The 24,957-nt window shown below is 36.5% G+C and overlaps 1 protein-coding gene across 14 annotated transcripts in view; it reads right to left on the bottom strand.

The window, feature by feature from the left end:
* Positions 1-24,957, bottom strand: part of DMD (dystrophin) — a 2,167,959-nt gene that overhangs the window by 1,463,463 nt on the left and 679,539 nt on the right. For all 14 annotated transcript variants that reach the window (XM_072818058.1, XM_072818060.1, XM_072818056.1 and 11 more), the window contains 2 exons: positions 14,809-14,997; positions 13,926-14,107 (listed from right to left, as the gene is read on the bottom strand). In XM_072818058.1, the coding sequence (XP_072674159.1) occupies positions 13,926-14,107; positions 14,809-14,997 (371 nt within the window). The remainder of the gene's footprint in view (positions 1-13,925; positions 14,108-14,808; positions 14,998-24,957) is intronic.

Below are 24,957 nucleotides of genomic sequence, written 5' to 3'. Positions count from 1 at the left end.
CATGTGGCAAACTTTTGGATAGCTGAGCCCAGGCAGCATGACTGTATCAGGATTAACATGAAAGTGCTCTGCATCACTTGCCATCAGGGAAATACAAATCAAAACCACAATGAGATAACACCTCACACCAGTGAGAATGGGGAAAATTAACAAGGCAGGAAACAACAAATGTTGGAGAGGATGCGGAGAAAAGAGAACCCTCTTACACTGTTGGTGGGAATGTGAAATGGTGCAGCCACTCTGGAATACTGTGTGGAGGTTCCTCAAAAAGTTAAAAATAGACCTGCCCTACGACCCAGCAATTGCACTGTTGGGGATTTACCCCAAAGATTCAGATGCAATGAAACGCCAGGACACCTGCACCCCGATGTTTATAGCAGCAATGTCCACAATAGCCAAACTGTGGAAGGAGCCTCGGTGTCCATCGAAAGATGAGTGGATAAAGAAGATGTGGTTTATGTATACAATGGAATATTCCTCAGCCATTAGAAATGACAAATACCCACCATTTGCTTCAACGTGGATGGAACTGGAGGGTATTATGCTGAGTGAAGTCAGTCAGTCAGAGAAGGACAAACATTATATGTTCTCATTCATGTGGGGAATATAAATAATAGTGAAAGGGAATATAAGGGAAGGGAGAAGAAATGTGTGGGAAATATCAGAAAGGGAGACAGAACGTAAAGACTGCTAACTCTGGGAAACGAACTAGGGGTGGTAGAAGGGGAGGAGGGCGGGGGGTGGGAGTGATTGGGTGACGGGCACTGGGGGTTATTCTGTATGTTGGTAAATTGAACACCAATGAAAAAATAATAATAAAAAATAATAAAATAAAATAAAATAAAAAAAGGATTAACATGAACCAGAGGCAAGGAGATGACATGGAGACAGGCTTAGGACATATAAAAATGTCTTTACTGAATTATTTAAAAATGAATTATACTATATAAGTAGTAGATTATCAACTAAAATAGTAGTTTTAACCTTGTGGAATGTGGGACATTTAAATATAATTTATGTATGAATAACAAATTATATTTATCATGTGTCAGACAATAGAGGCATTACTATAATTAATTTTAATGATGCAGGAACTGATCTTAGCCTCAATTTACAGACGAGGAAAAAAAAGTTTACCTGGGTCAAAGGGCAAGCAAGGGAAGGTAGGAAAGCGGGACTCAGGTTTGGCTCTGGGGCCTATTTCACCATTATGCCATACTGCCTGTACTAATGTGAGTTTTTTTAGAGATGATTTTTATATCTAGTCCTGATTTCATTTATATCAGTGATTATCACAATATAAAAACACAAGGAAAGAAGGTAATTTAGTGGGATCTTATAGAGATTGTCATTAATGGATAATTTTGCTCTTTCTTCTCACAAAAATGAAGAGTACAGTTCTAACTATTGAGACAAATGCTCTTAACATAAGATTTACATTAATGATAGAAACCACAATATACCAAGACCCAGTTTCCCTCAAACATATGGTGATGACAAGGTAAAATAAACGACCAGATACTTTAAATATTTATAACATTTCACTAAACGTAGGAATCAGAAAATATGATATATTCTAGGCAAAGTAAAAGAAACCCCATATTGTTTTAAAATTGTAAAGCAATATTGATTTTTTAAAGCAAAGTTTCAGTAATGCATATACAAACATATGTAAAGGCTTTTGTTGTATGGCAGTAATGAATGGGCCATATGAAGCATCATATTAGTAGTTTTCAACTCCCAAGGTTTGGGACATTTATCAAAGCTCAAGGAATGCCTTGGGAATAATAAGGTTTAAAACCAAGAATCCAATAAAAACAATGACCCCAAACATGTAAGACTTTCACCATCACTGTTACCTCTATCCTACCACTTTTACTACCCCTACATCCACCACCAGTCTGCAATTTCCATTCTAAATTTATGAAAATATAACCATCTACATCTGTGTACGTGGTTCATCTCTCCTTGCCTCCCTGCACCTCTTTGCTTCAGTAAATATATTCTTTCCTCCAAGTCCCAATCATACCTTAAAAAATCCAGCTACAAAGCCTGACAGTGACAGTAGTCTACTACCAGTATACTACTATGAGTATAGTTTCCACCACAGAATGAAATGAGGCAAAGGTCTAACTGAATCATATAAAGAGGCTTTTTCCCCCTAAAATGAATATGTCCATCCTCTTCTCCATAGCACCATCACTCCCAATTGGTAGGCTGACATCTGTCTTGGGACAAAAGAGAAAGCAAGGAAAACAGAACATGTACATTTTTCAAAAGTTCCCACTAATTCTGAAAATTATTATTATATCACACCCTGCAACCTGATCTTGGAGGCCACAGTTTTTAGTCTACAACCTCACAATAAATATTTCTGAAAGAATTCATCTGCAAAGTTCCCCTTCCAACAACTAGGAATAAAAAAATTTTCAACCCTCCCTCAAAATTAAATGTGTATTAATATTTATTTGTTCACTGAATGGAATGTGAGATCTAGTGTTGTGTTTAAAAAGGATTCTGTGAAACAAAAATGCACCATTGTTCTTAAAATCCTGATCTATTTTATTCCTCCATCCATAGAACTCAACAACAGTTTAATTATTGATATTCTTCAACTATCCAGAGCAAGATTAAAGTTCAAAATGCAAACAAATTCATTTGCATTTTGAAAGCATAAATTCAAAAGAGTCACAATAACATAATAAAGAAGCTGCATGGCTGGATGCAAAAGATTCTTGTGGCAAATACATTACGGCAACCTTCAATTCAATCTTCCTGATTAAATACTCACAAAGTGGATGAAGAAACGCAGATGTCATCACAAACCAAGAACTACTATTAAATAAAATGATTGGAAGATTGTTTAAATTATCCCTAGTAAGAATGGGGAATGTTGACACTCAGAGACCACATTCATTTATATGGCAAAAGAAGCCTACTCTCAAATTCAAAAAATTATGTCACTATATAACATCTGGCATAGAGCCTGGCATATACTAGACACATGAAAAATATTGCTTGAATGAATAAGTGGTATCATTTAATTATCAATCAAACATAAGACATAATACAAAAACATGAACAGTTTCCCAATCAGAAATATCAGATTAAGATTATAAAAATGCCAATTTCCATAACATCTGTTCTTGTTGAGATAGTCTATTAATTTAATTTGAGCCATTTTCTAGTCAGAAATCACAATGACATCATTCTACTTTCTGTCAGCTCCAGCACACTGTTTCTCAAACATGGCCAGAGTACTCCTGCCTCTGGACCTTTCCATTTGTTTGCTTTTGCCCCAGCTGTCTGCATGGCTTCTTCCCTTTCTTCATTTAGGGCTCTCCTTAAATATTACCTCCTCAGAGAGGCCTTCCCTGACTACCTAATATACAACAACACACAGTGTTTCCTTCTCTAAATCTATCCTCTGATTCTTTTCCCTTTTTATCATTTATCACCATCTGGTATGTTATACATATTGTAACTGTCTTCTTCCACTAAGAATGCAAGCTTAATAAGGGAGGGAGTTAGCTTTGTTCTCTGATATTTACCCAGTACCTAAAACAGTTCTGGGGATATAGTAGATAAGAATTGTTAGTGAGACGGATGAATGAATGATTAAACTTAATTCTTAATTATCATTGTTTATCTTTGTGAAAAAAGCATTGTTTAAAAAAAAATCCTACTCTCTACTCTTCACTTCGATCAATTCCAGAGATTGGGCTTTCTGATTTATAATTTAAATTGTAAAAGTCGTATACTTTTTGTTATTTGAACAAGGACTATCCACATCTTAACTGCACATTATTTACAGAAAGAACTGTGATGGCCAGTCATATACATTTGAACCTGACCAAATTACTGTATGTTAATTACTGCTGCTTATTAGGCCAGTAACTAATTGTCAGTACTTTCACATTGTTTTCTACAAAGAAGGAATATGGATTTATACTATTTCATAATTGTTTCAAGTAGATCAGTGCTTCTCAAACTTTAATAGGCTTAGGAATCCCTTGGGATCTTGTTAAATTGCAGATTCTGATTCTGTAGATCAGAGGGAAGACTGAGATTCTGTATTTTTAATAAGTTCTCAGGTAATGTTACTGTTGGTTCTTGAACCATCTTGATCTCTAAGAAATTCTCGTTTCAATACTAGAATAATTTAAAAATGAATTAACAAAATGGTGATAAAAAATCACACATAAAAGTTTGAGATTACATACTGTTAAAATGTTCATTGCAACAAATTCATGTGTTGGACTGGAACTATATGAAGAAATTAATTCATTTGTTCATCCATTCATTTATATATTCATCTATGCAATATCTTAGCCACTTCACTTGGGAGAAACCCCACTATTTGTTCAGCATCTCCTTTGTTCTATTCACTCACATATGTTATCTCATATCAAGACTGGAACAGACATGTGGGGGAAAAAAATGAACCAGACTTTCTAGACATATTTCTCTCTCCAATCAAAACATGGATGGTGATTCACAATTATTTACCATGTTATAGCTGGTATTTTCACTCAGATACTATTCGTATCTCTCCTGCTGATGGAAATGAGAACATAACTTCCTGTGGCCTCCTTACAGACTTGCTTTCATTTTCTTCCCCCACCATAACAAAGACTTCAGGTTCCCCCTGCATGTCCTAACTACAATTATCAGAGAAGTTGATGGAACTTGCTGTGCTTATCTTATGAGTCCTTGTAGAAATGTCAGTAAATCTCTTTTTCTCTCTGCAGGTTGCATTTTTCAATCAAATTAATTAGTTTATTCATAGAGAAGAAGATTTTTTGCTGTCCCTGTGCCAACTGTCTTCTTACACTTCCACAGTAGGAAGGTTTGTCTTTTTCTTCTCTCTCCTTCACCTCCCACCACCCAAAGGGTATTCTGCAGCATAAAAGGAATCAAAACAAAAATCATTTCACCTAGTCCTTTTAAGTTTGCCAACTTGAGCATATCAACAGACCTTGCCCTGTTTTCATTATATCATTTTAACCATGCAATCAGTGGTACTTTGTTTTTTCTTTCCACTTTCATAAACGTTAAAGATTTTTAATGGACCAATAGCAGCAAGTTGGTGTTGCAGTAGTGTGGGACTAGAGGTATCTTAACAAACTTCTTTACCATATTAGCTTCATCATCTTTTTTTTTTTAAAGATTTTATTCATTTATGATAGTCACAGAGAGAGAGAGAGAGAGAGAGAGAGAGAGAGAGAGAGGCAGAGACACAGGCAGAGGGAGAAGCAGGCTCCATGCACCGGGAGCCCGACGTGGGATTCGATCCCGCATCTCCAGGATCGCGCCCTGGGCCAAAGGCAGGCGCCAAACCGCTGCGCCACCCAGGGATCCCTAGCTTCATCATCAATTCACATCTATGAAGGTATCAGAATTGTAGTGGAAAGAAATAAGAATCAAATGGAAATGGAGTAAAAAGAGGAAGAAAGGGGGGAGCTCATCTGGGCATTTAATTTTTTACTGATATTTCTTTTTTTTAATTTTAGCTAGTGTACAGTACAATATTAGTTTCTGAGGTAGAATTTAGTGATTCATCACTTGCATATAATACTCAGTGCTCATCATAACACATGCTCTCTTTAATATTCGTCACAATGGAGCCCATCCCCTACCCACCTCCTTCCAGAAACCCTCAGTTTGTTCTCTATTGTTAAGAGTCTCTTATGGTGAATTTAAAAGATTCATGGAAACTAATGAAAATGAAGATACAAACGTTCAAAATTTTGGGGATACAGCAAAAGCAGTACTGAGAGGGAAATGCATCACAATACAAGCATCCCTCAAAAAACTGGAAAAAACGCCAATACACAAGCTAACCTCACACCTAAAGGAACTGGAGAAAGAACAGCAAATCAAACCTACATCAAGCAGAAGAGAGTTAATAAAGATTCGAGCAGAACTCAATGAAATAGAGAACAGAAGAACTGTAGAAAGATCAACAAAACCAGGAGTTGGTTCTCTGAAAGAATTAATAAGATAAACCATTAGTCAGCCTTACTAAAAAGAAAAAAAGAGGGATCCCTGGGTGGCGCAGCGGTTTGGCGCCTGCCTTTGGCCCAGGGCGCGATCCTGGAGACCCGGGATCGAGTCCCACGTCGGGCTCCCGGTGCATGGAGCCTGCTTCTCCCTCTGCCTATGTCTCTGCCTCTCTCTCTCTCTCTCTGTATGACTATCATAAATAAAATAAAATAAAAAAAAAAGAAAAGAAAAAAGACTCAAATGAATAAAATCATGAATGAAAAAGGAGAGATCACAACCAATACCAAGGAAATACAAATGATTTTAAAAACATATCGTGAGCAGCTATATGCCAATAAATTAGGCAATCTGGAAGAAATGGATGCATTTCTGGAAAACCACAAACTACCAAAACAGGAAAAGGAAGAAGTAGAAAACCTGAACAGGCCAATAACCAGGGATGAAATTGAAGCAGTCATCAAAAACCTCCTAAGACACAGAAGTCCAGGGCCAGGCGGCTTCCCAGGGGAATTCTATCAAACGTTTAAAGAAGAGACAATACCTATTCTACTAAAGCTGTTTTGAAGGATAGAAAGGGATGGAATACTTCCAAACTTGTCTTATGAGGCCAGCATCATCTTAATTCTGAAACCAGACAAAGACCCCACCAAAAAGGAGAATTACAGACCAATATCCCTGATGAACATGGATGCAAAAATTCTCAACAACATACTAGCCAGTAGGATCCAACAGTACATTAAGAAGATTATTCACCATGACCAAGTGAGATTTAACCCCGGGATGCAAGGCTGGTTCAACATTCATAAAACAATCAAAGTGATAGATCATATCAACAAGAGAAAAAACAAGAACCATATGATCCTCAATAGATGCAGAGAAAGCATTTGACAAAATACAGCATCCATTCCTGATCAAAACTCTTCAGACTGTAGGGATAGAGGGAACATTCCTCAGCATCTTAAAAGCCATCTACAAAAAGCCCACAGCAAATATCATCCTCAATGGGGAAACACTGAGAGCCTTTCCTCTAAGATCAGGAACACAACAGGGATGTCCACTCGCACCACTGCTATTCAGCATAGTACTAGAAGTCCTAGCCTCAGCAATCAGGCAACAAAAAGACATTAAAGGCATTCACATTGGCAAAGAAGAAGTCAAACTCTCCCTCTTTGCAGATGACATGATACTCTACGTAGAAAACCCCAAAGACTCCACCCCAAGATTGCTAGAACTCATACAGCAATTCAGCAATGTGGCAGGATACAAAATCAATGCCCAGAAATCAGTGGCATTTCTAAACACTAACAATGAGACCTAACAAAGAGAAATTAAGGAGTCAATCCCATTTACAATTGCACCTGAAAGCATAAGATACCTAGGAATAAACCTAATGAAAGAGATAAAGGATCTATACCCTAAAAACTACAGAACAATTTTGAAAGAAATTGAGGAAGACACAAACAGATGGAAAAATATTCCATGCTCATGGATTGGAAGAATTAATATTGAAAATGTCAATGCTACCCAGGGCAATTTACACGTTCAGTGCAATCCCTATCAAAATACCATGGACTTTCTTCAGATGGAACAAATCATCTTAAAATTTGTGTGGAATCAGAAAAGGCCCCGAATAGCCAGGGGAATATTGAAAAAGAAAACCAGAGCTGGGGGCATCACAATGCTGGATTTCAAGTTGTACTACAAAGCTGTGATCATCAAGACAGTGTGATACTGGCACAAAAACAGACACATAGATCAATGGAATAGAATAGAGAATCCAGAAATGGGCCCTCAACTCTATGGTCAATTAATATTTGACAAAAGAGGAAAGACTGTCCACTGGAAAAAGGACAGTCTCTTCAATAAATGGTGTTGGGAAAATTGGACATCCACATGCAGAAGAATGAAACTAGACCACTCTCTTTCACCATACACAAAGATAAACTCAAAATGGATGAAAGATCTAAATGTGAGACAAGAATCCATCAAAATTCTAGAGGAGAACACAGGCAACACCATTTTTTAACTTGGCCACAGCAACTTCCTACAAGATACATCTATGAAGGCAAGGGAAACAAAAGCAAAAATAAACTTTTGGGACTTAATCAAGATAAAAAGCTTCTGCACAACAAAAGAAACAGTCAACAAAAGTAAAAGACAACCTACAGAATCTGAGAAGATACTTACAAATGACATTATCAGATAAGGGCTAGTATCCAAGATCTATAAAGAGCTTATTAAACTCAACAGCAAAGAAACAAACAATCCAATCATGAAATAGGCAAAAGACATGAACAGAAATTTCAGAGGAACATATACACATGGCCAACAAGCACATGAGAAAATGCTCCGCATCACTTGCCCTCAGGGAAATACAAATCAAAACCACAATGAGATACCACCTCACACCAGGGAGAATGGGGAAAATTGATAAGGCAGGAAACCACAAATGTTGGAGAGGATGTGGAGAAAGGGGAACCCTCTTGCACTGTTGGTGGGAATGTGAACTGGTGAAGCTGGAAAACCGTGTGGAGGTTCCTCTAAGAGTTAAAAATAGAACTGCCCTATGACCCAGCAATTGCACTGCTGGGGATTTACCCCAAAGATACAGATGCAGTGAAACGCTGGGACACCTGCACCCTGATGTTTATAGCAGCAATGGCCACAATAGCCAAACTGTGGAAGGAGCCTCAGTGTCCATCAAAAGATGGATGGATAAAGAAGATGTGATTTATGTATACAATGGAATATTACTCAGCCATTAGAAACGACAAATACCCACCATTTGCTTCGATGTGGATGGAACTGGAGGGTATTATGCTGAATGAAGTAAGTCAATCAGAGAAGGACAAACATTATATGGTTTCATTCATACAAGGAATATAAAAGATAGTGAAAGGGATTAAAGGGGAAAGGAGAGAAAATGAGTGGGAAATATCATTGAGGGTGACAGAACATGAGAGACTCCTAACTCTAGGAAATTAACAAGGGGTAGTGGAAGGGGAGATGGGCGGGGGGTTGGGGTGACTGGGTGACGGGCACTGAGGGGGGGCACTTGACAAGTTAAGCACTGGGTGTTATACTCTATGTTGGCAAATCAAACTCCAATTAAAAAAATACAAAAAAAGAGTCTCTTATGGTTTATTTTCTTCTCTCCCCCCCTTCTCTTATGTTCATGTTTTCTTTCTTAAATTCCACATGAGTGAGATCATATAATATTTGTCTTTCTCTGAGTGACATATTTCACTTAGCAATACATTTTAGCTCCATCCATATAATTTAAATGGCAAGATTTCATTCTCTTGCTGGCTGAATAATACTCCATTGTGTATATATACACATACATATATATACACCACATCCCCTTTATCTGTTCATACTGACATGCTCCTTATGAAACATTTCTAAGTGTTTTGATTATAAAATTTCAACCTTAAATGTAATTTCAATCACCTTGAACACGTTTCCTTATTCCTGGAGAAAACACCCATAATCATATCCTTTGGGGAAACAATGAACAAGGCAATTATAATAAGATGGAGAAAAATATGTATGAGGCAAAGTAGTAACCATAATGGTATAGCTAAAATAATTAGCGCATGGCTAGTCATCTTATTTACAATGGTGATCATTCTTTTCATTTTATAATTATTTTGTATTCACAATCTACTTTTTCATATCCTATCTCAGCCAATATATTTTTTGAGGTGTGCCAGGTACACAGTAGAGCTGCTGCTGTTTTAACAATCAATAACTAGGAATCACAAAGGGAAGTATGCTACCCTAGTTCACATAAATAGGTATTTAAACCTTATCCCTCAGGCAAATCAGAGTAGATGTGGGGAAAGGTAGAAATAAGAGCATCTTGTTACCTCCATTTTTTTTTTTTAAAATCCTTGTTTTGTTTGATAATTATTAATGGTTTATGGGATGAATAGTATTTCCCAGATGCACCCTGTGCACAACCTGTACACATGGCTAACATCTATTTGTATGAGGCAAGGATTTCTATTTCCAAAGCAAAAAGGATCCTGACTGTGAAAAGGCAAAAAGAGAACTAAAATAAATAGAGCACAAATAATTTATAAATTAACTGTTGGGCTAAGATAGCAGACTATACTCAGGTATTAAAGACATGGCATCTCCTACCTGGGTTACTGCACTGACCTTATTACTGTCCTCTATTCCTCCAGTGGCATTACTGGTATTTCTTTTACCTGTCTCCCCCCTACTTAAAACATTCTGGTGGTGGGGCACCTGGGTGGCACAGTCGGTTAAGTGTCCAACTCTAGGTTTTGGTTCAGGTCGTGATCGCATGGTCATGGGATCGAGCCCCATGTCAGGCTCTGCACTCAGTACAGAATATGTATGAGATTCTTTCTCCCTCTCTGTCTCCCACTCCCACTTGTGCTCTTTCTAGCTCTCTCTCAAATAAATAAATAAATCTTTTAAAAAAACCATTCTGGGGGCACCTGGGTGGTTCAGTTGGTTAAATGTTTGCCTTCAGCTCGCATCATGATCTCAAGGTCCTGAGACTGAGTCCTATGTTGAGCTCCCTGCTTGGCAGAGAGCCTACTTCCCCCTCTCCTTCTGCCCCTGCTCCTGCTGTCTCTCTCATGCACTCTCTCTCAAATAAATAAATAAAATCTTTAAAAAACTAAAATGAATAAAGTAAATTTAATTAAAAAAATATTCTGGTGGCTTTTTCTTGCACTTATGCTAGGACTCGAAGCCCTTATCTCTTACCCTGACTGACACCACCATAAAGAGGAGACTCTTGCCTCTCTTTTTACCCTGTCTCATACCCTGGCCATCTAACTTGCCCTCCTGCAATTCTCCACTCACCCTAACCTTCTGCTCCCTCTAATAAGCCAGTTGTTCCTATTTTAGGGCCTTTGGCTGTGTGTTCTCCCTAAAATGTTACTCTCCTCATCTGTTGTCATTCAAATTCAAATTAAATGGTAATACCCTGGAAATAACACTCTTGGATCACAAAGGCTAAGTATCATATACAAATAAGTTTTCTGAAAAGATTAAAAGGTACTATAACAGAGCGATGCCTCTCCCTCCTTTCTCTTGTGTGTGTATGTGTGTGTGTGTGTGTGTGTTTAACAGCCTCTCTAGAGCTTCAAGAGATCTTTGACTTCACCTCTCATGACCAAATATTATATCCTCAGTGCCTGGAAATGTATCTGGTATCTTGAGGCACTCCATTAATATTTGTTAAGACTTGCGTGTGTTTGTAGAATTTTATATATATATTATATATATATAATATATATAATATTCAATGAATATGCATCATATATAATTTTATTATTGCTGTTAGATATGTTGGTAGATAATATACATAACTGTCAAGTGTAAATATTTGCAGATCTTAGTTATAAGCTTATTTCTATTCCCAACTAGTTTTTTTACATTTGTTATAAGATCGCAACTTGAGAATTCTAGCATGGCTTCAGTTATATCTCTTATGTCTAGACAATCTTTATCACCATTCCTCTCATCACTAAACTTATGTTTAGGCAGACATCATGCTTGTGATAAGGTCTATCCACACTCTGTCTTTACAAAGGAGAGAGATGAGAAATGTAGACTGATTCATTTATCTTTACTAGCAACTTACCATGCCTTCCTACTCCATGGTAACCATAGGTTTGGAAACAATAGGTGATGTTCCATATGAAGCGCATCATCAATATGGTCATGATAATAGAAAGTGAGCAGGTAGCAATTTATAAAAGCATGAAATAAAACCTAGAATTATTTTTTTAAATATTGACAATATTCTATTGTCATAATTAGCTTTTTGGTTTCTCAAAAAAAAATCTATTGAAGTCAGGTCCAGCATAGTTTACATAATGGCTTATCTCATTTAGAATTTAATAGGTTTTATGCATGAACACACAAAGTTAGTGAAGGGGGTATGGAAGACTTACTTTTACAAACTCACAAAATATTTCTGATTTTGCTTTGCAAAATAATACTTTGTGTATAGATACTTCAACAAATTGTCCAGTTCTTTACTTTACTTTACTCCTACCTGGGTTACTGCACTGACCTTATTACTGTCCTCTATTCCTCCAGTGGCAAATAATACTTTGTGCTACAGGTGGTTCCCTATTGGTGTCTCATTTTCAAAACTCTATGTTTTAGCAAAAACTATGCTAAGAGGATCCCCTTGCCTTACTAATAATCATTCCAGAAGCTTAAATACAAACCAAAGTGTTTAAAACCAAAGTGCCCAAATCTTTCCTCAAGGTAAACTGGTTTTTGATGTCAATCTTAGCTAAGGACTGATGTTGCCATTTTAGCTTTTCCATCCTCCAGTGGGAAGGGAGTGAGGAAATTACATACATACCTACACACATATGTAGGTATGTGTGTGTGTATATGTATGTGTATAAATATGGATGTGTGCACTATCATACATGTATGTGTATCTATCTATACTGTCATCTAAAATCTAATGGTAGATATCCCTTTAAGATGTTTTTTATTTATTTTTTATTTTTTTAAATATTTTAATTAAACTTTTTTAAAAATTAAAAATTTGGGATTTTAATTTTAGGTTGAATTCACCTTCTCTTGCAACTCGGTCTCAAACTGCAATTAATTAATTGACTAGCATGAACACTTGGTGTCATATTTTCAGTCTTATTTAAAAAAAAAAAAGGACTGAGGAACAATGGAGGTAATTTGCTTTGTTTAAGTTGCACAGATCAGTAAAAAAAGAAGTTGTAACCTGAAGAAGGTTGGGATATATGGCCACAAGTAGGAGGCTCTACATTTTATAATTTATGATGATAAATGGGTGAGATAAATTAGTTGACCCTTGGGCATGGGTATGGAGCAGACTCAAGAATTATAATACAGCTGGTGTAACTCTTACTTCCAGAGTTCGCTGCCATAATCAAAATGATCACAACGGGGGAAAATGTCAGGATGCATAGACTAGCATCTCCCGGTTTGGAATACCAATATTTGTGAAAATTCTATCCTATCTATGCTTTATTTATTCTTTCAAAAGACATGAGTTTAAAAATGTGTTTCTCCCCCTCCCTATTGTCACACTATAATTTAGTACTGAAATAGCAATCTTCCCAGCATATCTAATGAGTTTCTTTGGTCCTATTTTAAAGCTTTTAATCTTCATAAATAATAGCTAAGTAAACTTAAGGCACTTGGACAATTTCTTTAGCTTAATGTATTCAAATCCACAGTTGGCACTTCATTTCTTCTCATTTAAAAATAAATCTATCTTGTCTCAATAGGCTCTACATGAATACACACACCTAACAATATAAATCAAAGCAACACTTCCAGAATGATGAGATCTACTTGTTACCTTTAGAAGAAATATGCCATTTTCAGAAATGTCTCAAAAATTCTTTTTGGATAAAGTCAATATATATTCTTAAAATAATTCACAACCATGTGGTGCTCACATAAGGATTTCCAAACACGAGAAACATTTTTTTCAAGAGGATTTCCATAAACACATGAGAAACTATTTAATATTTTGAGAGCTTTTCCTTCAGAAGAGAAATTTCCTGTCAACTGTACCTAATAGGTGATTTTATGTGCATGGCTTCCTTTTTCTACTTTTGTGCCTTTCATATTCGCATTTTAATTTTTGGAGAAAACTGAGAAAACGTTAACCATGACACCCATTTTTGGCAACTTTTAAAGCAGAGTTCTGCAGATAACGGTCCTTCTACCCAACAGCTCCACATTAATTACAAATGTGAAACATGAAATCTAACAGACATCAAAATCCAACCAAAACATCCCCTAAAACTGAGCTACATGCTTTAGGAACAAACTGAGGATCCCAACTTAAACAAGAAACTACACCTAAATAATAGTAAGATTCCAAAACTCCCCATTTTTAGGAATTAAAAACAAAGACTTACTTGCTTTGTTTTTCCATGCTAGCTACCCTGAGGCATTCCCATCTTGAATTGAGGAGATTCATTTGTTCCTGCACTTCGGTTTCTTCATCTTCTGATAATTTCCCTGTTCCAATCAGTTGACTTCCCAGTTGGAGAACATTACCGACCCGTCCCTGATGGGATGTCAAGTCCATCATATATCCCTGAGAGGAAAAGAAGGTAAAAAAAGTTGATAACTTTAGATCAATCCCTACGGATTTCTAATTTTATTTTATTTTTTGCAATTCTTAAATTTGTAGGCCTTTTAAATTAAATGCCCAGTGAAAGGATTTCATTTTTTATTTAAGAAAACCCAATATTGTTTTTAATATGAATTAAGGGCAATTATTAGCTTAGGTCACCTTCTGCAGAAGCAGAGCCTGAGATAGGGATTTGTGTGCAAGGAATTTATGACTTAAAAGCTCCCTGGGGTGGGGTGGGGGGGAGACCTGCCAAGGAGCCAAAGTAGTAGAAAACAGGACAGGAAAGGGGCAGAAAGCAAGTGTATTGTTTCAGGAAAAGTCTCCCCCTGTGGGTAGAGCTGCCTGATAGGACATGGCACTCTGGAGTGTGAGTTATACTGCAGCCCTGCCTCCACCCAGGGGAATGGAGCTGAGCTCTCGTATCCCTGCCAAGAGTCACTGGCAAAATCAGATCTCAGCGACTTCAAGCATTGCCCTTCAAGGCAGAACTTTAAATGCCGGCTGATAGAATGTTGTGCTCATAAAGTTATTCATTTCCATCTCAAAATAAAAACTAAATTCTCCAAATACAAGGATCGTATAGAGTCACTGAGATAACAGGAGAGACTTGGCCATTATGACAAGTCATGGGCATTGTTTCAGAAGTCCATGCTTCACTGTACCTCATGAGTATGAAATTGTTCTTTCACTTCTTCGACATCATTAGAAATCTCTCCTTGGGCTTGCAGTGCATCCTCAGCTGAAAGAAGCCACGAGAGTACTTCTTCCAAAGCTGTTTGATAACTGTCCAGGTTTGCTTCGGTCTCTGTCAATGACCGGCCAAATGACTTGTCTTCAGGAGTTTCCAAATGCTAAACAATAAAATAAATTGGGTGTTATATAATTAGTATCTCTGCAGATGGTTCCAGTACATTACACAATAAATGGAATGAAATATTTAAAATGCTAAAAATGTCCACTTACATTATCAGAGATGAGGACAGCAGACATATACAAGAGCAGGTCTGCATTTTAACGTCATACAAATATACACACAAATTCTCACATGGTAGTTGAAAACCATGTCAAATTAATAATCTATTAAAGCTTTCCTGGATTACCATAAGGAGTGAATTAATACACCATCTCTTTGTGTTGGATTTTAAATCCTACTAATGTCCATCCATAGGTAACTGTTTTCATTTTATGTTTTCAATCCTTTACATATATACATTATTGGCATTATATTTACATACTTTTGCAATGGCATTCAAGGAAACATCTCTTCCCAAGAGTTGGGAATAAAATATCTGAAAATGTAAATGGCAGAAAAACTATCAGTATGAAAATAAGTGGGAAGAGAAAGTAAAATGTACAGAGAAACACCTCATTCACACGTGTGAAATTTCTAACAGTATGATTGATCACTTCTATAAATCAAGCTTTTATTTCCAGAAGGCCATGGTTTCAGTAGCAAGATATTATCTTAGGAGAAGTAAAATATGAAGTCTTTGCTTCCACATTTAATTAGCAGGATGTGGGCAGCCCAGGTGGCTTAGTGGTTTGGTGCTGCCTTCAGCCCAGGGTGTGGTCCTAGAGACGCAGAATCGAGTCCCACGTCTGGCTCCCCGCATGGAGCCTGCTTCTCCCTCTGCCTGTGTCTCTGCCCCTCTCTCTGTGTGTCTCTCATGAATAAATAAATATTTAAAAAAAATAATAACAATTAGCAGGCTGTTAAGTATTCTGTTAAGACTCCCAACAGTTGTCTTGAAACTCTAAATTTTTCCTGTAACCACAGAGCTGAGAACAACAGGAACAAACTGGCCATGATTCTAAAGAGAAGGTCCAGGCCGCCTATGAAGGCACTGCTAAGAGGGGACCGGGTTTCTGGGCCCACCACCCTCTACCTAGCTCCAAGGTGGAGAAGAAGAAAAGCATGGAGGCTGAATGGAGAAAACTAGTGAGAAAAGATTTCTTCGGAGTAGCTGGAGCATCATACATGTCCGTACCTTCTCCCCACCTTGTTCCAAGTGATGGTGACATTAGAATCATCGCCTGGAGAGGGCAGTGTAGTTCCCAGGATAGAATACTGACTTCTAAACCTTGCCATGTTAGCAGGGATCCACAAACTATAGGACCAGTACTACCAGGTGACAGGATAGAACTCTTGGGCGAACCTCTGTGTCGGCTGCTTTAGTATTAGGGCAATTGTCAATGGTTAGAATTTGAGCAAATAAGAACATCTGCGTGAATTTTTTCTTTGGGTCGAGTGTACTCGTGATAGGTGGCCAGGCTTCAAAAATCCTGCTGAAGTAAGGGACACAGACAAACCGCTGACATAGATAAGGGGAACAAAGATATTAGAGAAATATTTGGAGAATTTTCTGTACACCCCCAAAGACAGCAAGCAAGTCCTGTGCCCTAACAAAGAGGGTTCTGGAAAGGAAACAAAATTCAGTGTAGAACACCCAGAAGCTACTTGGGAGACTTCATGATCGTGCCTAAGGAAAAGATTCATCCTTTCCATGGCTTTCTTCAGACATGTTTGTCTTCAATTTCTAGTCACTCCCAATGCTGGGCCTTACCCCACTGAGTTGCCAGCACAAACCTAACTGCTCTTCTGATAAATGCTCCAACTTTAAATCTTTATTATTATAAATTTCTTCAACCAGTAAGTCCTTTAAGATGAAAAGACATGGGGGAAGGTGTGTGGTGTGATATTTTCATCAAGTGATGTGCTCTGCATCTGTTTCTAGAGAATTGGCAGAAACATGTCATCCTAAGTCAAAATCACACAACTCTAGGACTTCACACAGAGCATAAGTACCCTGAGAGAGCTAGTTGCATGGGCCCACCTCCAGGTCAAGGCAAATTTCTGAAGGTCTTAGGGGTCTGAACAAATTCAATGATGTATCCCTTCTTTCCACTCCTAGTTGCTATGAATAATAAATATCAAAGTCAGCATTAAAAGGAGAAAAGTCCCAAAAAGGAAGCCTGGGAGATGTATATAGACAGGACCAGCTTCATGGCTATGCAATCTGAGTAGCTGTACAGTGCCCCAAGGCAAGGTGTCCAAGAAGGACATCTTGCTTGTTTTATCTGCTTCTTGACTTCACCATCTTAATATCCTTAATAATTTTATCTCTGAACATGGGTAATACAAGTGAAGCCTGAGAAGGTGACAAAGTATGCACATGCACAGAGGAAATAAAGTACAATATATATGTCCACCCCCATTTACATACAGTGTTGTTGATGTTCCATGAGCAGAGAATGCTGGTGGACACAGGAGATGTGGGGATTTAGCAATACTAAACACGAGCGCAGGGTAAGTAGGTCTATGAATGAGTGAGGGCACTAACAGCCCCGGAACTCATGCTTTCTAGGTGAACCTGAACTTGCTTCAAATGCAGAAAGAAGGCAATTCTATGAAAACATGAACTAAAGAGCCCTTCAATATCCTTTCTTACTCATCTTTCTTTCCTGTATTAACTAAGCATTTAGGCTGAAATTGATGGCACAGAAAGAAAGGGAAAGGGCAACAACCCATGGTTCCTTGTTCTTTTTTTTTTTTTTTTTGGTTCTTTGTTCTTTTCATCCTTCCTTACTCATCAGAATGCTGAAAGTTGACAGTATTAGTAGAATGTGCACCTATCAAGAAGTAAAATAAAAACAGCTAAGTTGCTTTTGCAGTGTTTCCACATTAAGAATGAAATACATAGGCACGTACAAGTTACGAAATACAAATTGTGTAGTGCTGGTGATTCTGCATGAGTTACATGGTCTTATATTTGCATTTACAACTGCAATTGCACAATGTAACAATGAGCAGTAAAACTCATGCTAATACTTTAAAATTTTAATTTTCTTTATTCAGTATAAAGCTAAACAGCAAATAAAAAACACAAGGGCAAGTCAGGAAAGAGAGACTGTGGAATAAAGGAAATGGCTTTATATTTTAACTTTAACAGCACTTTCATTCCTGCTTTTTGAGAAAAGGGTTCTGTATTTCATTTTTTGTTGTACTGCACCTTGTACAGCCAGCCTAGGTAAAGGAAAAAAAAAAAGTACATTTCAATCCTGGCTATTTTGGCTCCTCTGGGTTACAGGTGAGAGGAGATAGGTGCTTTATTATCATGTACAGTACAATGCCATTGTAAAACCTGGGGGCTTTGGAGGCAGTCAGTGTTTGAATCTTATCTCTGGCCTGAGGTCTTGTCACCCTGGGAAGGTTACTTAGCCCTATCATTAGCCTTAGTTTCCTCCTCTGTAAAACAGGAACAATATTACTCTCCTAAGAAGACTGTGGTAAGAATTAAAGAATAGTATATAAAGTGTTTAGCAGAATGCCCGACCTTGTGTAAGAACCCAATAAAGAACGAGATAACTGTAATTATTATTGTATTTATATATATATAGATAAAGATATAGATATAGATATAATATATATGCATAAGAACCATTACAAAACACAATCTGCTCCACCTTACCTTCTTAAGTCACTGGTCAGACTGAAAGCCAGAAAATTATTGTAGCAAAAAATGATCCAAAAAACTTCTAAGAGTAAACATCAATTAAATCAAACCTTTCTGAAACTTGGACATCAACCTAGCTCCTACATAAAAGTTCAAAAAATCATTAGTGATCTTGATTTCAAAATATCTTCTCAAAATGATAAATTGTAAACAGCACTATCACTCAAGCAACACAAAACTACATTCTCCCAATGCATAATTTGGATTAGAAAAGTAAACACTCCCATGGTTAGATAAGTGGATAAAGAAGATTTGGCATATATACACAACAGAATATCACTCAGGCATAAAAGAGAAGGAAATCTTGCCACTTGGGACAACATGGATGGACCTAGAGGTACTATGCTAAATGAAATAAGTCAGACGGAGAAAGACAAATACCGTATGACTCCACTTATATGAGGAATCTAAAAAACACAACAGAAACAGACTCATAGATACAGAAAACAAACTGGTGGTTGTCAGACGGGAGTTCGGGGGGGATGGGTGAAATAGGTAAAGATGATTAAGAGGTACAAACTCCCGGTTCTAAAATACGTAAGTCATGGGGATGTAAAAGACAGCACAGGGAATACAGTCAATAATAATATAATAACACTGGTAACAGATGGTAATTAGACTTATTATGGTGATCAATTCATAATGTATATAAATGTCAAATCTCCAGTTGTACACATGAAACTAGTATAATATTGTATGCCAACTACACTTCAACAGAAATAAACACTTCATGATTTACTGATATTTACAGAGGCTTGAAATTTTGGAGATAATTTTAAAAGGCAAATTTTTACAGTCAAGGACATGATGTCTAGTACTCATAAATTCTGAATCTACAAGTTTTGCCTGAGGATGTTCATAAAACAAAAACTTTGCAAAGATCATCTTATTAAAGCTAAATTCAAACATGAATAAGCTATGTAAAGTAACACAAATAATTCAATTAATCATTATTTACATCCATAAATTCACCTCTACATATATAGAGGATTACAGTCAAAATTGTCAGCTGGGCTCTGAGTAATTCTTTGTCTAGACCACCATTTTTCAAATTTGTTAGTCATGATCCACCAGTGATTCATGAAGTCATTTTAGTGGGGCATGACCAGGAATATTTTAATGGGTCATGACCAGTAATATTCTATCTTAAATTAATTAAAGTAAATAATATTAGTCTGTGTTATTTATATTAAGGATTAATACTGTTTAGTGAATTTTTGTTTCAGATATGCATATATATGTATCTATGTACATATGTGTATGTATATATGTTCTGGATCAAGACGAAAAAAATCATTTCATATAGTTCATAAAACAAGATTAGAAACCATTCTAGAATTTCAGCACAAGTGAATCCATAATAGAAGAAATGTACTTGAATTTCACATTTGCCCGTTTTTAATAGAACCCTTGAAACAAAGCACATTCTTTACAAACCCATCTCTAACAATGGTGGTTCCCAAGCTCCTTGGGAGCTTCCCAGGCATAATCTAAAACTGATCCCTGTATGTGGAGGGCAGGGAAAGACCAAATAAAGAGGCAGACTACTCCAGATTGGTAGATGGCAAGTTTAATAAGCAAGGGAACTTACATACAAGCCTTGTTTATACAGAGATCTTAACAGGGTCCAGTCACATGTATTGTCCAGATGGGCTCCATATCACATCACTCTCTCAAGGCTGCATCCCTGGAGCAGCTCAAGGAGTGGGAAAGGCTAGTGGAATACACATTACATGGACAGGGGCAGGGGTGAGGGGACGAGGGACGTCCAGTTGCCACGGTCCAGCTCAGGGGTCAACAGGCCTCCCCCAATGTCCTTTCAATGACCTCCCCCAACAAACAGAGAATTTAGAAACAGAGAATTTAGAAATGTAAATTTAGAATTTACATAGAGATATGTAGAGAGGCTAACACTTTTGGTTTCAGATCCCCAAAATAAATATTCATTGCCACAGTATTTTATATTTCACCTAAGCTTGTAGCTAGTTCATACATACCATGGCAGCAAAGGAAATTTTCTAGGAAACTTGATCTTTGCTTTTTTATGGACAATTTATGCATAAGAAAGCGATACCAATCATTTCATGAATGAAGATGCCAGTATCATCCACTGGAACTACTTTTTTTCCCCCAGGCTTCAATCTTATTTTAATTTGTCTTTATCACAGTGGTTTATGCTTCTCTGCAGTACATCGGGCAAATAATGATTCAGATGAGAGGCCTCGCAATGGACGGATGAAATAATTCTGGTGGTTTTCAACATCAAGAACATTAAAATTTATCCAACATTATCTACATACTTCAGAGGCTTAATGATTGCACTTTTGCATGAAGACTTACAGATATTGTCACCTACGTTCCTTGCAGATGTTGCTATTGCATAAAGGTGGAAGAGTAGAGAGGAGAAAATTAACTAAGGAGGGAAGACAAATGAATCTATGTGTTAATCCTGCAATGCCTAGGACTAATGTCTGGAAACTGATTTCCAGTGATAGAAACTGTTGTCATAAAATACAGAGCAACAGCCTTGACACTACTCTGTACATAACTTTTTTTAAAACCCACTTTACTATCTGTCTGATCTTAGGTAAGTTATTTAACCTCCAGGCATCTCAGTTTCCCCATCTGTCAAACAAGGAAAATAAAAATATATCTCCATAGGACTGCTGAAAAGATTATATGAGATGACACATATAAAATGCTAAGCACATTCTAGTTTCCAAGAAATGTTCTACAATGCCTGTATTTGGGGACCAATGTTCATTGAAATGGCAAATGACTTTTATGAGGAAACACAGTTGAATGAGCTGTGTGTATTTTTAGAAGCATGATTTTGGCAATTCAAACTGAGATAAGTCATCAAATGGCTACATATAGGTAGTGAAACTAGCAATCCAGCAAACCACAAAGCTCTTAAAAAATAGCTGGGATGTTTCCAGAGGGCACAATCTATTACTCAGTAGTTTTATATTTCTGTTGAAACCAATCTATTTTGGCAACTTCCCCAAATGCAACCTTAAAACATGATATGAGTTTTAACCTAGATACAGTTTTATTGTTCTTGGATGTATAAACACTTCAAGAACATTTGAAAATTTTATCACTTAGCTCCTTTAAATGTGTCATACTTTTTTTTTATAGAGTCAAGTTGACGCATGAATGGTGAATTTTTTGGTGCATTCTATAATCTTGTTATTCTTCAGAGAAAGATTATTTGAAAGCTAAAGGATTACAGAGGGATAACCAAGTGGTTCTTTTACTAAATAACAGGAGAACAGTTCACAGGAACCAGGATTAGTATGTGGAAATATCCTCGTCACATTTCCACTGTGTTTCCTCAAAGATACAACATGTAAACCAGGGTATCATTCAAAGTATAAAAAATGATTACAGAAGTGATTTATGAAAAATTAATCCATCATGCAACACTGTACATGCAATTCACTCTAATCATACCATTAAATAGGTGATTTTTAATATTGCTTGTGCCTGAAATTCTGATTCAAGTTAAGCTCTAATAAAGATTTAGAAAAAATTATGGTCTGCTGTTACGGTGATATTAAAACAACAATCACAACAACAACTACATCTATAAAAGCAATAACAACAGCTGCTATTATTTATTGGGCACTTAGTGTCAGTCAATTTGCTAGGCACTTAATGTGTACTATGTCATTTTTCACCACAACACATCAAGATGACAGAGAATAGTAGTATGAGGAACTGGGAGCAGAAAAAGTGAATATGCCAAAGGTCACAAAGGTAATTTGCTCTTCTGTGATGTCAAACCAAGTTGACTGTATTACAAACACATATCTTTACAATTTGATACATCTCTATTGATGAAGAAAATGAGTTCAGAATCTATGAAACAGCGAGATGGGGAGATGGGGTAATTGGGTGATGAGCATTAAGGAGGGCACTTGATGTAATGAGCACTGGATGTTATATGCAACTGATGAATCACTAAATTTTACCCCTGAAACTAATAATATACTCCATGCTAATTAATAAATTTAAATAAAATTTAAAAAGGAAGAATCTATGAAATAGCATCTTGACAAAACATCTCAATAAAACTTTAAAATAAAAATATAGAGAGAGTTTACCTATAACTATGTGTAGTGATAGGTGTTAATTAGACTACTGTGATCATTTTTCCAATATCATGAATCATCATTTGTATGCAGGTAGTGTACACCTAAAACTAATATAATGTTATACTATAATTACATCTCAATAAAAAGAAAGAAAGAAAGAAAGAAAGAAAGAAAGAAAGAAAGAAAGAAAGAAAGAAAGAAAGAAAGAAAGAAAAAGAAAGATTGATTGATTAGGGTAAGTTATAGCTCAGGTTCATAAAAAAAAAAAAAAAAAAAAGCTCTTGAACTAACATTCTAATCTCAAATCTCCTTAGTCACTTTGGAAGGATTTTGATTACAAACAGCAACTATATTGCAAGTTGTCTTATGCCAAGTATATAAGATGTGTCCACTTAAAGAAAGCTAAAAGTAAATGTTGATAAGAGATGCTCAACGCCATTCCATTCAGAATATAGTTCAGCAAATCAATGTTGCCTTGACAAATTATATATGTATATGTTTTTATTTTCTTCACTTCCACAATTTCAGAGTCAATGGTTCTGAAACCACTAAAAAATAATACCTGGACCCCATAATGTTAGTAAGTCAGAAATTAGATGGAGAGTTCTCTACAAAGCTTGCAGGACAGAAACAGATATCACATTGAAGAAGAGGACAACAGAAAGGCAGCAATGTGACACAACTCATGTGCTGGTACCAACTCTCTTTTATAAGACAGAGGAAGATGAGCAAAAAGTAAAGCCAATATCATTATGTTCTAAAGGAAGACATGTGCCAAACCCATCGTTTGAATCCCACACCTTCTACAATTCCCATTACTTGCCTTTCATTTTCAATATCAGCTAAGCTGATTTTCTTTATTATCACAGAATGTCTTGCAGAAATGCTATATTGTGCTTAGTATGCTTTGTTTAAGATAAAAGAAGTATATCATCTGTATACGTATGTGTGTTATGTATATCTTTACATTTTTAAAAAAATCTTGCCTGGAAACCTATTAAACAAGTGGTTATGGAACCAAAGTGCTCAACTTAATACCTAGAAAAAAACTGGCCACTGCAAAGCTGCTGGTTCTTCAGTATCTGTTCTCCACTTCTTACATAATAGCAGAAAGTAGAGATGACTATTTGGCTATCCAGAATATAAACTATAGTTCCCAGCTTCCCTTGCAGTTAGGTGTGACATGTGCCCAAATACTGGTGAAAGGAATAGGATGTATGCAACTTCTTTGTCAAGACTTAAGAAGAATCAATATACTCTCCTCTTTGAACTTTCTTCCTTCCCAGTCTGTCATACAGACATGATGGTGAGCTATCCTTGATCATGGAGATGAAGCCAGAATCCAGAGGAGGCCAGAACACAGAAAAAAAAATCTTGGTCCCTGGATGAGCAGAGCTTTCCTGCAAAGCCCAGACCACCAAAATCCAGATCATTCTGAAAGATAAATAAACTTGTTCCCTAGATAATCCATTTCTATTTTGTGCTTTGTTACTTCCACAAAATTTATAGACCATCTAATACACTAGCATGCCCAGAGTTTCTAGGAGCTGAGACTTTACTATAAAGATACATGTATTTCTAAGAGCTAATATGTGACTTTAAAATAACCTTTCTACCATAAAATCCTATGTCTATCTGCTTAATTTACCTTCCCTCTCTGGAACATATTCTCAATGAAGATTCCAGTTCATTTGGTTTCATCAATTTTCAATCCATATAACTTTTTCATTTTTTCCCAGATTTGTTGATATAGTTGACGTATTACGTTGTGTAAATTTAAGGTGAACATGTTGATTTGATACATATATATTACAATATAATTACCAGTGTGGCTTGAGCTAACACCTCCAACATATAATTACTATTTCTTTTTTTGTGGTGAGAACATGTATGATCTATTCTCTTACCAACTTTCAAGTATATAATATAGTATATACCTTCAGACATTATACAAATCTCTATATTCTTTGAAGGCAGGGATTCTGTCCCATGCCTAATAGAAGACACAATACAAAGATAAATAATAAATACTAATTGAATTAAATTGTTTTGAGTATCTAATTTTATCATTGCAACTCATTTGTTCTTCTACTTTATGGTCTCATCCAAAATATGTTTCAACCAATGATCATGTCTGAAAAAAATAAGAGTACCACGGTGTGAAACACTCATGATTTTAAATATGTACTTTTTCCTG

The sequence above is a fragment of the Canis lupus genome, chromosome X, assembly GCF_048164855.1.
Source record: "Canis lupus baileyi chromosome X, mCanLup2.hap1, whole genome shotgun sequence".
Lineage (NCBI taxonomy): Eukaryota > Metazoa > Chordata > Mammalia > Carnivora > Canidae > Canis > Canis lupus.
Note: the sequence above shows the minus strand (reverse complement) of the source record. Positions and strands in the feature narration are given on the sequence as shown.